We start from the raw sequence: 14,324 nt of genomic DNA, 5'->3' as shown, positions 1-14,324 counted from the left end.
GTGAGTGCTTCCCAGCGCTCTCGCTGCTTAGGGTGGGGACTCTAGTGACCGCTCCGTTTGCGAGGAAGCTAGGGGAGACCCTTCGTAGGAATAACACATGTGTTTTATCTCGTAGATTTTTTTTTAGCTTCTCAGTTGAAAAATTCTTTTTCGCAAAGCTTCTCACGTGTCCCACAGTCTTGGTGCCCTGGGGTTCTCCAGAGAAATAGAATCCATTGGATTCCATGTGGACAGGCAGATACAGATTCTATGGAATTCATTTGATTCCATGTGGATAGGCAGATATGGAGATAGAGAGAGAGATTTATTCTTAAGGTCAGTTCATGTGACTGTGGAAGTGACATGTGATAAGTCTCCAGTCTACAGAGTCAGCAGACTGCAGACTCAGGGAAGAGCTGGTCTCGTAGCTCGAGGGCAAAGCCCTTCTGCTGGCTGACTTCCCTTTTCCTAGGGGAACCTCTGTCTTTTTAATCTTCAGGGTTTCCCCTGATTGGATGAGGCCCACCAACACCATGAAGGGTCATTACTACGAGCTGAGAGATTTCAGTGTCGGTCTCGTCTAAGTAAGACTTTCACAGCATCATCTAGACTGGGGGGACCGTGGCTTAGACAAGTTGACCCATAAAATTAACCCTCACACTTCTGGTGATGTCGTGAAATGGCGGCCCTGAATGATCACAGACTGATCAAGGACAACTCTGGGACAGAGATGTGTTTCTGTTGTTTTCAAACACTTCGCACTGGGGCTTCTCGGTAGCCTCGCCATTTGGGACCAGCCTTGTTTAAGGAAACGTCAGACTTCGTATCGACTTTCCGTTTCCTGTGTTCCTGTGAAATGGGTAGACGATCTGGGGTTCTGATTTCAGGGCTGCCATCATCGTCACTGTGTGACCTCGTACGGAGATGGCGGAGGGGACGGCGGAGATGGTGGAAAGATGATGGCGATGATGGTGGGGGTGATGATGGAGAAGGTGATGGAGTAGATGGCGGAGGGAATGGGGAAGATGGTGAAGTCGGCAGAAGAGATGATTGTGGAAGTGCTGACAGAGGTCATAGCGGAGGTGACGACAGAGGTCATGGCGGAGGTGATGACAGAGGTCATGGCGGAGGTGATGACAGAGGTCATGGTGGAGGTGATGGCGGAGGTCATGGTGGAGGTGATGGTGGAGGTGATGACAGAGGTCATGGTGGAGGTGATGGCAGAGGTCATGGTGGAGGTGATGGTGGAGGTGATGACAGAGGTCGCAGCAGAGGTCATGGTGGAGGTGATGACAGAGGTCATGGTGGAGGTGATGACAGAGGTCATGGTGGAGGTGATGGCAGAGGTCATGGTGGAGGTGATGGTGGAGGTGATGGCAGAGGTCATGGTGGAGGTAATGGTGGAGGTGATGACAGAGGTCGCGGCAGAGGTCATGGCGGAGGTGACGACAGAGGTCATGGTGGAGGTGACGACAGAGGTCATGGTAGAGGTGACGGCAGAGGTCATGGTGGAGGTGATGGCAGAGGTCATGGTGGAGGTGATGGCAGAGGTCATGGTGGAGGTGATGGCAGAGGTCATGGTGGAGGTGATGGCAGAGGTCATGGCGGAGGTGCTGACAGAGGTCATGGCGGAGGTGATGACAGAGGTCATGGTGGAGGTGATGGCAGAGGTCATGGTGGAGGTAATGGTGGAGGTGATGACAGAGGTCGTGGCAGAGGTCATGGCAGAGGTGACGACAGAGGTCATGGTGGAGGTGATGACGGGTCATGGTGGAGGTGATGGCAGAGGTCATGGTGGAGGTGATGGAGGTGATGACAGAGGTCGTGGCAGAGGTCATGGCAGAGGTGATGACAGAGGTCATGGTGGAGGTGACGACAGAGGTCATGGTGGAGGTGATGGCAGAGGTCGTGGCGGAGGTGATGGCAGAGGTCATGGCGGAGGTGATGACAGAGGTCATGGCGGAGGTGACGACAGAGGTCATGGTGGAGGTGATGGCAGAGGTCATGGTGGAGGTAATGGTGGAGGTGATGACAGAGGTCACGGCAGAGGTCATGGCAGAGGTGACGACAGAGGTCATGGTGGAGGTGACGACAGAGATCACGGTGGAGGTGATGACAGAGGTCATGGCTGAGGTCATGGCAGAGGAGACAGCAGCTGGTGTCTGGTGAGCACATCCCTTGTGTCAGACCCTGCCGCTCCCACTGCTCCCTTCCATCCACTCTGTCTCAAATGAGTATAGGAATTGTCTAGTCTTGTGGTCCCCAAAGTAGACCAGCACTCGGGTGCTGGGGGTTCCTTTGTGAGGTGATCTTGGAGGCAAGAGTGGGAGGCAGGGAGAAGGCGTCAGGAAAGGAGTCAAGTCAAGAACAGGAGTCAAGTCAAGTGCAGGATCAAGTCAAGCACCAAGATTGCAGGCAGAGGGCTTCACTGCCTCCCAGGACCTTGACGATTTCCTCCTGCCCCTTCACCGCCCTGTCTTCTACCTCATCTGGCCCCGTGCCTTTTCCCCTCTGTGTTCACCGTACATACAACAAACCTCCAATCTTCCCCAAAACAGACACAGCTCGTGGATTTGTCTGTTACTTTACCCGCATCCTGCACGTACCGTGTAGAAAGGTATTATTTACTAGGAGATCTTGAGCGAATAAATAAAGGTCTCTCTGCTTCCATTTTTACACTTGGAAACGGGAACAGTAATATTTCCAGAACATATTTCTTGCAAGAAGTTACTAAGATTAATGTTATCAAATATTAAAAGGCATGGGATTTCTCTATAGAAGGAAAGGATTTTGTATTAGTGTATGGTATTCCTCCTTCCTGGTTTATGACCAGATCTCCTGTTGAGTGCTTCAGCGTTGCGGTATGCATGTGCGCTAATTCATGTGTTTCACTGAGAAATGTCACGGCGATACCAGAGGAAGATGAGTAGGCTAGCAGAAGAGCATGGATTCTCGTCATGGCTCTTCCTTGGACAATTGTTCAATGGCTACAAATGTCGACATCTTCATCTGCAAAACAGGGAAAGTAATATTTGCCCTCCTTCCCCCAAGGCCAGTCCCAATGACTCTTGAGAACAGGTGCATCGAGCACATGAAGACAGTCTCATGAATGCTATGCAGATACCGATCACAGCCATAACTGTGTGTGCACACGTGTACGTGTATTGCGATGTGTGGCGTAAACGGGAGCTTTGTCTTTAAGCTACTTGGAGGACTTTTTATTGTTATTACCTTACAGTCAAATAAGAAAATTACCTCTGGGGCACTGGCTGGCTCAGTCGGTTGAGCGTCCGACTTCGGCTCAGGTCATGATCTCATGGTTCATGGGTTCGAGCCCCGCGTCGGGCTCTGCGCTGACAGCTCGGAGCCTGGAGCCTGCTTCGGATTCTGTGTTTCCCTCTCTCTGCCCCTCCCCAACACATGCTCTGTCTCTCAAAAATAAATAAGCATTAAAAAAAGAAAAAGGAAAAAAAGAAGAAAAAATTACCTCTGTTGGACACTGTTAGCCCGTCGGACACATGTAATGGCTACAGATTGTCAATTCCATGGCTGGTGATTATTTATAGCAAATGTTTATGGATAGTTATACTTAAATGTAACTACACCCATTGTTCTCTTTTTAACGTGTATTTATTTTTGAGGGAGAGAGAGTGCAAGCAGGGGAGGGGTAGAGAGAGAGGGAGACACAGAATCGGAAACAGGCTCCAGGCTCTGAGCTGTCAGCACAGAGCCCGACACGGAGCTCAAACTCAGGAACCTTGGGATTATGACCTGAGCCGAAGTCAGACGTTTAGCCAACTGAGCCACCCAGGCGCCCCTGCATCCAGTGTTATAACTGGTTTAAATCTGTGGGACAATCATTATTTTCGCTTCTCCCTTTGGAAGGATATCATTTTGACTAAAATACCATTTCATTACATTATATGCACCATTTAACATTTCCACGTTTGAGTTCTCTTTGGATGTAAAATCTTTAATCCACTGTAAGCCTGGAATGAGCCACCAAGTCGATGATAATTAAGATTTAAAAATCACTCACATACTTTAAAAGCTGAACGTGAACACGTGACCCCAAAATGCTAAGAATCGGCCGGAACAACCGTGAGAGGAAACAAAGGAATTTTGCTCGGGAGCCTGCCTGAATCAGCTTCGATCATCCTCCCTTTCCCCTCCCTGTGATCTGCCCTTACAGGATGTCGTATCCAAGATGCTCCACGTGGACCCTCATCAGCGCCTGACGGCAGTTCAAGTTCTCAAACACCCATGGATCGTGAACAGAGAGTACCTGTCCCAAAACCAGCTCAGCAGACAGGACGCCCACCTGGTGAAGGTACCAACAAATGGTCGGGGGGGGCACAACAGTGGGGTGGGGAACACAGAGGCGTGGCCCTGAGACCTCCCAGTTCACCCGAAGAAATCACAGTGTGGGGGCCAGGTGGGGAACCGATCACAGGCGCAGCACGTATCCCTCATTTCTTACTTCCACACGTTTCTTCACCGACGAGCCACCACATGCAGAGCTCTGAATAAGCTACCACGTCTGTGAACAACCCTGAACAGCTTCATTGTGTGTGTGTGTGTGTGTGTGTGTGTGTGTGTGTGTGTGCACGCACCCGTGTGCACAGGAGACAGAGACGGAGGGAAAGTGGGAGAGAGACAGACAGACAGACGAATGGGGTGGAGAGTGGGAGAGAAGGAGGGAGAGAGGGAGGTGGATGGAGTCTTACATCTGTGCCAATTCAAGGTTCCAAAGCCCTTCGTTCTAATGATTTTTTTAATGTTTATTTTGGCGGTGGGGGTGGGGGGTGGGAGCACACAAGCAGGGGAGGGGCGGGGAGAGAGAGAGAACCCCCAACAGGCTCCACACTGCCAGCACGGAGCCCAAGGTGGGGCTCGATCCCGCAGAGCATATGACGTCACGAGCCGAGATCAAGAGTCGGTCGCTTAACCGACCGAGCCACCCGGGCGCCCCAGCCCTCAATCCCGGATCAGAGGCCCGCAGACTTGTCTGTAGAGGCCCAGACTGTGAACACTTGAGGCTTTTCGAGCCAGGTGTCTCTGTCACTGCGCCTCGGACGTCCCGCAGAACCGACATGCAGGTGGATGGATGCAGTTGTGTTTCAGTAGTTTATCTACAAGAGCGGGGGCCCTGGGCTGGGCCCCAACGCGGTCGTCTGCTGACCCCGCCGTTCACCACAACCGCTTCCCTCGGCTTCCTGGGACGTGTCCCACAGCACACGCAACGTGGAGTCTGGCTGCGCCCCCTAGGCGAGCGCGTCCCGACGCCCGCGAAAGAGACACAAGGCTGTGGAGGGAACACCGGCAGGACGCGGCCAGCGGCAGTGAGAGTGTCCCCCCAGGGATCAAAGGGTTTTAGCAGACAGAATAGCTGCTCCTCTAACTCACGTCCCTCCGTCGACCCTTGCCATCCGGCGATCCCAGCCTTGGTTCTCCTGACCTTCCGGTACAACTGTTCTGATGGAAGCCACGTGTCATTGCACATAACCGTGGCAAGGCAGTGGCTTCTGGCCACCTGGGTCGTGATTCACCCGCACCCCGCTGGGCAAACCAGATAGACTGGGGGGCATCCAGAGGACTGGGGGGGGAGGTCTACACCGCAGGAACGAGTAGGTTCTGCCTCACATGCTGGGCAGCGGCTGCCTGGAGCCTCTCAGGAAGGACTGGGCCCACACCATGGCCAGACGTCAGGGTCAGCCCTTTCAGGTCTCCCAAAGTCCTGCTGGTGTGGCAACGTACCGCGGCACGGGGCGAGGGGGCCCGGGACCCCATCCTGGGGTTCCGTGCGCGTCCGGAATACCCCAGGTCACAGGCCACAGGCATAGTTCGGGACTGGCGGGGGGCGGTGGACGGACGCGTTATTCACGAGGCCCCAGTGCACGTGGACCCTGCGGTGAGCGCGTCGCGCCCCGGGGTCCGGCAGGAAGGGTGTCCGCGCCCGCCGTGCGCGCGCAGACGAGGGCTCGGCGAGGCCGGGGTCGGGCCCCCTCGGGAGTGGGCGGGCAGCGGGTCACCGGCCTCTTCCTTTCGCTTTGCAGGGGGCTATGGCCGCCACCTACTTTGCCCTGAACCGAACCCCGCAGGCGCCGCGGCTGGAGCCCGTGCTGTCGTCCAGCCTGGCGCAGCGCAGGGGCATGAAGAGACTCACGTCCACGAGGCTGTAGTACCCGCAGGCTCTGCAGAGCGTCCTCGGGCTCGCGGGCAGCGGCCTGGGCCCCCGCCACGGGCGCCACCGGAGTGACCACCGCCCGGCCACAGGCCCGGGCGCCTCCGCTCATTCCACGTCCTCTCGCTCCGCCTGGATGGGATCCGGCCCCGGGACCTCCCACCGCCTCCGGCCTCCCGCCTCCTCCCCCCGAGCAAAGCCAGACCGACTTGTGTCACCGCTCACCGCCCCGCTGATGGCCCATAGGGCCCTTCGGACTCTGGAGGTCTTTTCCGATCGTGGCTTGTATCGAGAGACAGAGATTTTTGCCAGTCACGGAGCCAGCGACTTGGCCAGACCCGGACACCGGCGTCCTCGTTACTGGCCCGGGAGGGCGCGCTGGCTGGTTCGCCTGTTGCCGGAAGGACAGGGTCGGCACGTGGCACCCAAGACTAGGCGCCGGGTCCCCTCCACATGATCCAAAGAGCCCTTGTCCCACCTCCCCCTCGTCTCTGACTGAGGTGTTGGCTGTTCTCTCCCGGGTCGCAGACCCGAAAGCGGGGGGAGCCCGGCCCCGAACCGGCGAGCACATCCTTGCCTCGGAAGCCTCTTTTCACAAGAACGGCACGTCCCTGGGGAGGAGCCAGCTGCAGCCTGTGCCCCCCCACCCACACACACCGGCCCGTGTCCTTGTTCCCCCCGCGGCCGGATGGCTGGCGGGGGCTGCAGGGCCGGGTCCGCGCTCCCGCCCGGAGGTTTGGAGACAGAGCTGTAGGCCCGGCAGCCGGCCACGGCCCTCTGTCAGCCCCCCGTGCTCTCCCAAAGCACCGGTTTCTCTGTCTGCTTTCCTCTCTCTGGCCCACGGGAGACCCCCTCCCCTCCCGGGGCGCCGGCAACCCTGAGCTGGAGGGAGGGAGCCAGAGGGGAGCCCGGAGGCCGGGCCGCCACGCGGGGAGCCTGGAGGGGAGCGGAAGGAGGCATTTCCAGGGCAACCGTGCACTTTGTGGAAGCTGTGCTTTTGTGTTGCATTTGTGTTTCTGTTCTTCGGTGACGTCTTATGTTTCCCTTGGGGTGCGTGCGCACAGGAGGGGCGCGGCGTGGAGCGCGGGGCTGGGCCCTCCTTGTTCAGGAAGGCCAGGACAGGCTGGACGCCACTGCCCAGGCGGAGGGGGAGCGTGTGCGCCCGGGCCGGCCGTGACTCCCCGCGGCCCTGGCAGGGTGCGGGGCGCCGGTGGCCCTCAGGCAGGTCTCACCGAGAAGGCGTGTTTCCTAGTTCCCTTCCTCCCCATCTCCGCTAACCACCCAACAAGAGCCACACGTCGCCTTCTGGGCACGACCCCTTACCTTCTCCAGTTGTTTTCAGACCCTCCCAGGTAAACGTACCGCAGCAGCTCCCGTTATGCCACGAGCCCTCTCCTTCCCTCAGACACCACACGACATAAAGGGTGGGGACAGGTTCACCCGTCTGTTTCGCACCAAGCCTCACTAGGCATCTCTCGTGTTTCCCAAGAGAAAATGCTTTTCCCCAAGGCTAGAAAGACCTGATCCTCAACCGTTTCGTGTTAGGTCTGGATTCTTGTATCGACTGTTAGAAACTTAGGAAAAACTGGACAGCCCTTAGGTCACAGGTTTGCCCTCCTAGGTGCCAACCGAGGTCATCACGCCCTCTGTCCGCCGCACGAGGTTTGCTGGCTCACTGGTTTGCTCACCGAAGGCCAATGCGCGAGGGACGCGGGCCCGAGGGGTTGGCCCGTGTGTGCTTCCCAGGCTCCCCGCCCCTGCCTGTCATCCCCTTCAGGGCCACCGTGCACACAGCCCCACATCCTCACTCTGAGAGCCGCAGAGGGACCCCGAGACTCACCTCGCCCAAGCCGTGCCCTGAGCGGAGACCCCAGGGCCCCCCCTGCTCACCCCCGTTACTTGAATGTCCGCCAAATACCTCTGCTTTCTCAGCTTATCCAGAACGAGGCGATACTTGAAACCGTCCGACAGAAAGTCAGCCTGGAGAAGTCACTATTTTCAGCTTCACGTCAGAGTCTTGAGCGGAACGGCCAGTGGCCGTGCTTTATAAGCAGCGGTCGTGTGTGAAGGAAGGTATCATATCTAGTTCTCCCTGTGCGGTTCACCCCCCCGCCCCGCCCATCATGCGTGGCTCCGTGGGCTTCGCACACGTGGGGAGATCACACAGAACGAAATAGCTGTCCCCCCCCCCGCCCCCAATATGTAGAATCACGGCCCCTCTGGATCCCAAAACCACAGACTTTGTCATCGGAAAACCTACCCGGCCACTGCGGTCCCTCCGGGGTGCCCACTGTGGTTCCGTCCCACCTGGAGATCCCCCCCCATTTGACAGAAACACCCGACTCACCACCCCCATCCACCCCCACCACGAGGGCTCTGCCAGATGCCGCCCCAAGTCAGATTCGGGCAGGAGAGAGATCTCACCTGTATCCTTAGGTCAGATTGTCCGTGACCTCAGTGTGTGTGTGTGTGTGTGTGTGTGCGTGTGCGCGTGCACTTGGAGGACTGTCCGGCGTTTCAAGTGACCACAGTGCTTCCTGTTAGCCAGTATTGTTGACTAAATGGTGTTCTTCCTGAAGCCGCACGTTGGGATTTTTGCCTCACGCTTTTGACTGGGTCTCTCCAGGACACGAGGAACTTGATTTGCACTCTGTTTTTCTTTCCAAACGGCTCTGTGGCCTTTCGCCTCTCCAAGAGTCCTTAAAGTTCTAGAACGGAGGAGGACACCGCAGGGGCCCGGGCGGTGCACCCCGCGTGGCCTCGCAGAGCCCGGGGGTCACCTGGGAGACAGGAGCTCAGCACCGCTGCAGGTCGCCTCCGCGGAGCACGCTTCCCACCCAGCCCCCGACTCGGCACTTTGTTTACAAGCCCGCGACCCTGCGTACAGGTCATTCCCGTGTTCACGCTTTGTATTTTATGTTGGAGATGGGCGGCCACTATACAGATATTTATTACGCTTTCCAGACTTTCTGAATAGATTTTTTTGAATAAACATGAGTTTTATGAAGTGTAATGTTTTCCTAGCAGAGCGGTAATTTGGGGACTGTCTGTGTCGCTGCCAATTATCGTCGGCGGATACGCTTCTCACCCCTGCTGCCCCCTCGCTCTGTCCCGGCTGCGGCCCCTGCGGCTGGAAGGTGGCTTCCCCTTGGCGGGGGGGGGGGGGGGGGGGGGCGGGACGGGATGGCCGTCCGGGCCGCGTGGAGAGCTGGTGGGGGGCACTCAGGTGCCTCTGCGTGCGCGTGCGGCTTGTGTGTGAGCACGTGTGCTGTGTGGTGTGTGTGTGCACGTGTGCCCGAGCGGATTGTGTGCTTACGTGTGCCTTGTACAAGTGTGTGCGTGCATGTGTGTGTGCGTGCGTGCACTCCACACGGAACCTGGCCGCGTGATGGGGTGGGTGCCGGCCGGACATGTGGACGGCTATGTGGCCGGCGAGGCAGGTGGCGCGGGGGTGGGGGCTGCCGGGGGATGTCCCCGCTGTCCCCGTTCTCTGCACAGCCACCCGGCCTCCTCCCACCTGTCCTTGACACACAAGCAAAACAAGAAGCTAGGCTCTTGTCCGCCGCTCTCCGACCTAATTTCTTCTTCCCGTTTGGTCCACTGCCGAGCGGCCCGTGTCCGCAAGCGAGACGCGCACACACGCGGACGTCCACAGCTTTCTGCCGCCACTTCCGAGGTGCCTCCCCAGCAGCACCAGGAACTCTTCCCGGAACCCCTCAGGCTCTCTGCGCAGGCAGGAGTGTTGAGTCGGCCCAGGGGTTCCAGAGCCCACGGGAAACGGATGAACATTCTGCCTCCTGCTACGCGGGGGGGGGGGGGGGGGTGAGACGGCCACCATATGCCCGCACCCCCTCCCCCGTCACCGACCCCGTGGCACAGACCTGGTGGCGTCAAATAGCCTTCCCTCCCAGCTGCTCCAGAGGTGAGAAGTCCCGGGTGGGTCCTGGGGCCAAAGTCAAGGTGGGGGGAGGACTGCGTTCGGGGGGCTTTGGGAACAGAGCCCTGCCTTTCCCCGGCCCGGGGCCCCCGCGTTCCTGGGCCCCTGGCTCTTCCCCCATCCGCAGAGCCAGCCCCAGGGGGCTGAGGCCCGTGTGTTCCCCTCACCCACCCCCACCTCCACTTTTGACGACACTTGGCGACCTCAGCGCACGTGGATACTCGCGGATACTCTGTTTCAGGGTCAGCTGATTAGCACCTGACGCACTCACGGGTCCTGGGGACCAGGACACGACATCTTCTGAGGGCCCATTATCCTGTCCACCACGTCACACAGAGCGACAGTCCGTGTTGTCGTCTTCAGTCTGCGTGTTTGTCTGGGTGCGAAGATAGGATGTCAAGAACGGTGATGTTTTGGAGGCTTTGGGGACGAGTCGGCCCGGCACGGTCTCCGGTGTGTGGATGAAGGCCCGAGACTCGGGGTCAGAGCCCGCAGCAAACAGCGTGGCCCCAGGCCCACGCCCTTCCCCCTTGCCCTCGGGTCCCCCCGTGGTGACGGAGAATGGCACACACGACGGGCTAGGTCACAGCTGGGCACCCGCACCTGAGAAACCCCAGTCGATAAGGGCTGGCCTCCCTTGGCCCCTGGGGGACACTGTCGCTGTCCTCCAGGCAAGCGTCCTTGAGAAAACCGTCCAGTGACGGCTCACACACGCACAAGGACACAAGACCCACGGGGACTCACCTCCCAACAGTAGCGGCTCTGTGTCTGCTGTCCCCGAGTGTCACCCAAGGACTTGCAGTGGTCCTGCAGATACCTTTCATGTGGCATACTGTGCATTTGTTCTCAGACTCAGCTGGTCCCTTGTCCTAAGGGACACCGACCCAGGCTGAGACCAAGAGGCTGAGGCCATGTGTCGTAAAGGAGCCTTAGGCCTGGCTCTTGGCTTGCCAAGGCTCGGCCCGGCAGACTCCGACATTTCATCTGGCCTGTGACCTCCTAGGTAAAAGGATCACACTTTGTTTGCAAAGGCGGATCCCAGAGTCCGAGGCCCACAGCAGGTGCGGGTGTGCCCCCCCCCCGGGCGGTGTGCACGCGTCCCACGTCCCCCCAGCTGGGCTTGCTCAGCCTCACCCAGGACCAGGACACCTGCCTTCACGCGAGTTCAACCTCATCTGTTGTTGCCAGTTTGTCAGCGTTTCTACCCAGAGTGAAGTGATGTCGGAAACGCTGCATGAAAAATCAGACCGAATGAGACGATCCCTCGAGGCAGAGATTCAGTAATTCAAAAACCACTTCCTGAGCCCGGGCCACCGCCCCTCACTGTCCCCGGAGCTAGAGATGTGGCAGCAGCAAAGCAGCGCCCCCCCACCCCCGCCCCGGGAAGGCAATCCCCTCGCAGAGGGAGAAAGAAAACAGCAGTATCTAAGATACGCAGCCGGCTCCCAGCACGACTGCTGAGAAGGGAAGCCGAGTGGAGTGAGGGGGTTACTGCTCGAGTTAGGAAGGGGATTCACAGCGTAAACCCATCCTCAAGCTTCCCCAGCTCCTCTCAGCCACAGATGTTACCAGCCTGTCAAGGCACAGCTATGAACTTTGTAGTTTAGTTCATGCATTCCCTGTGCATGGCGATAATTCAGGATCTAAGATCAAAAGCATTCATCCATGACGTCTGTCCAATCCGGGTATATGTTTGTCACTTTACCGTGATGAGGAAAAAACAGCCAATAAGGGGCGCCTGGGGGGGAGGGCTCAGCCGGTTAAGCGTCCGACTTCAGCGCGGGCCACGACCTCATGGTTCAGGGGTTCGAGCCCCACGTCGGGCTCTGTGCTGACAGCTCACCTGAAGACCTTGAAAGCACAGACCAAGGTTTCCCAGAGAAGAGGGAGTTCTCCTCAAGACTGCAACATGGAGACCCTGCCCGAGTCCCTGACCATCAGACTCAGACCGTGACATCGCCTCTTACCTGAGTCTCCAGCCTGCTGGCTCGTTCTATGTACGTCAGGTTTGCTAGTCCCCACGATGGCTTGAGCCAGTTCCTTAAAATAAATGTCTCTCCCTCTCAATAGATAGATAGATAGATAATAGATAGAAGACAGACGATAGATAGAATAGAGATAGTAGATTGATAAATGATAGATGATAGGAGATAGGTAGATGATAAATATAGATAGATGATAGATATAGATAAATGATAGTAGATAGATGATAGTTACATATAGAGGGATACCTATGTAGCTAGAGATAGAAATATATCTCCTACTCTCTCTGTTTCCCAGAAAACTCTGATTCAGTAAGACTGTGTTTCCCTCGGAGAAAATGAACAGGCAAACCTGGCTGTCACCTGGGCCCGACACAGTCGCACCAAGTCATAGGCACGCCATCAAATCCGCAGCAGGGGCCCAGGCAGCTCCGTCATTGTCAAGGACCTCAGACCTGCTTTCATTGTGGCCACGTGTACCCAGTCATCTGGCTCAACTACTTCGCGCCAAACGTTGTAGGCAGGCGCGAGTGCAATGCTGGTCCCAAGTGTTTCTCGGCATCATCAGGGCCTGTCCAGCCAACCAAACCCTGCCCCCTCCTTCACGTGCCAGCTCAGGCAATACGTGCCTAAAACCTTCTCCGGACCCTGTCGCTACTCAGAGTCCCTACCACAGCGAGGAAGACGTTGCCAGGAATTCGGCTTGGGTGCGTCCTTCTACCCCTGCCTGGGACACCGCTGAGGGTATGTTCTCCCTTCCTTCCTTTCTTTTCAAAGTTATTTATTTATTTTTGAGAGAGGGGGAGAGAGAGAGAGAGAGAGAGAGAGAGAGAGAGAGCGCGCATGCGCACCTGAGCAGGGGAGGGGCAGAGAGGGAGAGAGCTCACGACTTGAGCCGAAACCAAGAGTCAGTGGGACGCTTAACCTGCTGAGCCCCCCAGGCGCCCCGTGGGCTGTGTTCTTTCTATTCTGAGCCCAGCACAGCGCCTGGCAGAAAAAAGTATTTGCAAATGAACAAATAGATGAGGTATGGAGCTGCGGGGCATAGGACATTCTAAAGAGGGCCTGGCGTCCTCAGGTGGGTTAGGTGGCCTCATTGAGGGCGGCGGGTGGGTGACATTAGCTCATTTCTTCTTCCCAAAGCTTCGCTGCTGCGCCCAGCACAGGGCACCTGCCATCGGGGTGCTCGCGGTTGGCACAGACCGCCACCAGAGGGCGCAGGGCAGCTCCCCCCAGACCCAAGCTTGGCTCTCCTCCCAGATCCCTGCCCTCACCTGAACGCCCTGCACAGCATTTCCCAGGGATGAGGCCGGGATCCTTTGATCCGAAGCCTCTCTCCCACCCCTCACGTCCCGACAGGTCACATGCATGGCGCCTGAGCCTGCACGGCCCTGGGCCGCCGAGGTCACCTCCGGACACTGCAGCTCAGAGCTCTGTCTGAAGACGCAGCACCCCCCCCCCACCCCGCCCCGTGACCTTGGCCAGTACGACCTCCTCGGCGGTCTCCAGGCCCACCGCACCCGAACTTAACTTTATGCTGTGCTGCCGAGCGGCCACGAGCCCACATGGGGCTAGTAACGCTTAAACTTGACATAGTGTTCAGCTTCAGTTCCGTGGCCACAGTGGCCACGCTTCAAGTGTCCCACAGCCGCGTGAGGCTAGGGCTCCCGTGCTGGACAGCAGAGACTCTAGAACATTCCCTTAATCGCAGACTATTCTAGGGTGCCGATCGGCAGTCTTAGTTACAGACAAGAGAATCCGCTCCAGCCGGGGTAAGCAGGAAGAGAGTTACTCAAGCGTATTGGGTAACTTGAGCCCGCGGCCAAGCAGGCCTGGAAAGCTGCGTGGCCAGAGACCGCGAAACCAGAGACAGCGTCCCGGCAGCGTTGGGGGGGGAGGTGCTGGCAGAAACACCCTGCCCCCCGCCCGCGCACCTGCCCCTGCCCCTCCCCAGGCCCCCGCCCACGCACTGCACCCGTCCCTGCCCCCACCACCTTCCCCCTGCCCTCGCAACCGCACCTGCCCCTCCCCCAGCCCCCTGCACCCGCCCACGCACCCAGAACCTGCCCCTGCCCCCACCACCTGGCCCTCCCCCTGCCCCCACCCTGTCCCCCGCCCCCACTCCCTGTCCTCCCCACCCCCGCACCTGCCCCCTGCCCCTGCCCCACCGGCTGCCCCCTGCCCCCACCCTGTCCCCCGCCCCCGCTCCCTGTCCTCCCCACCCCCGCACCTGCCCCCTGCC

General features: G+C 58.1%; 2 protein-coding genes and 1 long non-coding RNA gene across 8 annotated transcripts in view; all 3 read left to right on the top strand.

Annotated features, from left to right (window-relative positions):
- RPS6KA2 (ribosomal protein S6 kinase A2) overlaps nucleotides 1-9,176 on the top strand; it is a 293,733-nt gene extending 284,557 nt beyond the window's left edge. For all 5 annotated transcript variants that reach the window (XM_047093147.1, XM_047093149.1, XM_047093144.1 and 2 more), the window contains 2 exons: nucleotides 4,172-4,309; nucleotides 6,036-9,176. In XM_047093147.1, the coding sequence (XP_046949103.1) occupies nucleotides 4,172-4,309; nucleotides 6,036-6,161 (264 nt within the window). In that variant the 3' untranslated portion in view covers nucleotides 6,162-9,176. The remainder of the gene's footprint in view (nucleotides 1-4,171; nucleotides 4,310-6,035) is intronic.
- Nucleotides 12-3,290, top strand: LOC124521993 (keratin, type I cytoskeletal 9-like). Of its 2 annotated transcripts, none has more exons than XM_047093151.1 (2): nucleotides 12-1,109; nucleotides 1,290-3,290. In XM_047093151.1, the coding sequence occupies exons 1-2, from the start codon at nucleotides 984-986 to the stop codon at nucleotides 2,109-2,111; spliced, it is 948 nt and encodes a 315-aa protein (XP_046949107.1). In that variant the 5' UTR covers nucleotides 12-983; the 3' UTR covers nucleotides 2,112-3,290. The 2 variants fall into 2 exon arrangements, with proteins under 2 accessions (XP_046949107.1, XP_046949106.1); XM_047093150.1 differs by having other exon boundaries at nucleotides 1,266-3,290.
- Nucleotides 9,177-11,298: 2,122 nt separating the features above from the next.
- Nucleotides 11,299-13,830, top strand: LOC124522001 (uncharacterized). The gene is made up of 3 exons (XR_006964637.1): nucleotides 11,299-12,097; nucleotides 12,381-12,826; nucleotides 13,794-13,830. It is a non-coding gene; the product is annotated as an uncharacterized LOC124522001 (long non-coding RNA).
- The last annotated feature ends 494 nt before the right edge of the window (nucleotides 13,831-14,324 follow it).

Source organism: Lynx rufus, unplaced genomic scaffold (assembly GCF_022079265.1).
Source record: "Lynx rufus isolate CCGP_SWC_20201006 ecotype Redwood Valley unplaced genomic scaffold, mLynRuf1.p SCAF_32, whole genome shotgun sequence".
Lineage (NCBI taxonomy): Eukaryota > Metazoa > Chordata > Mammalia > Carnivora > Felidae > Lynx > Lynx rufus.
The sequence above is the reverse complement of the archived record's forward strand: the minus strand, read 5'-3'. Positions and strand labels throughout refer to the sequence as shown.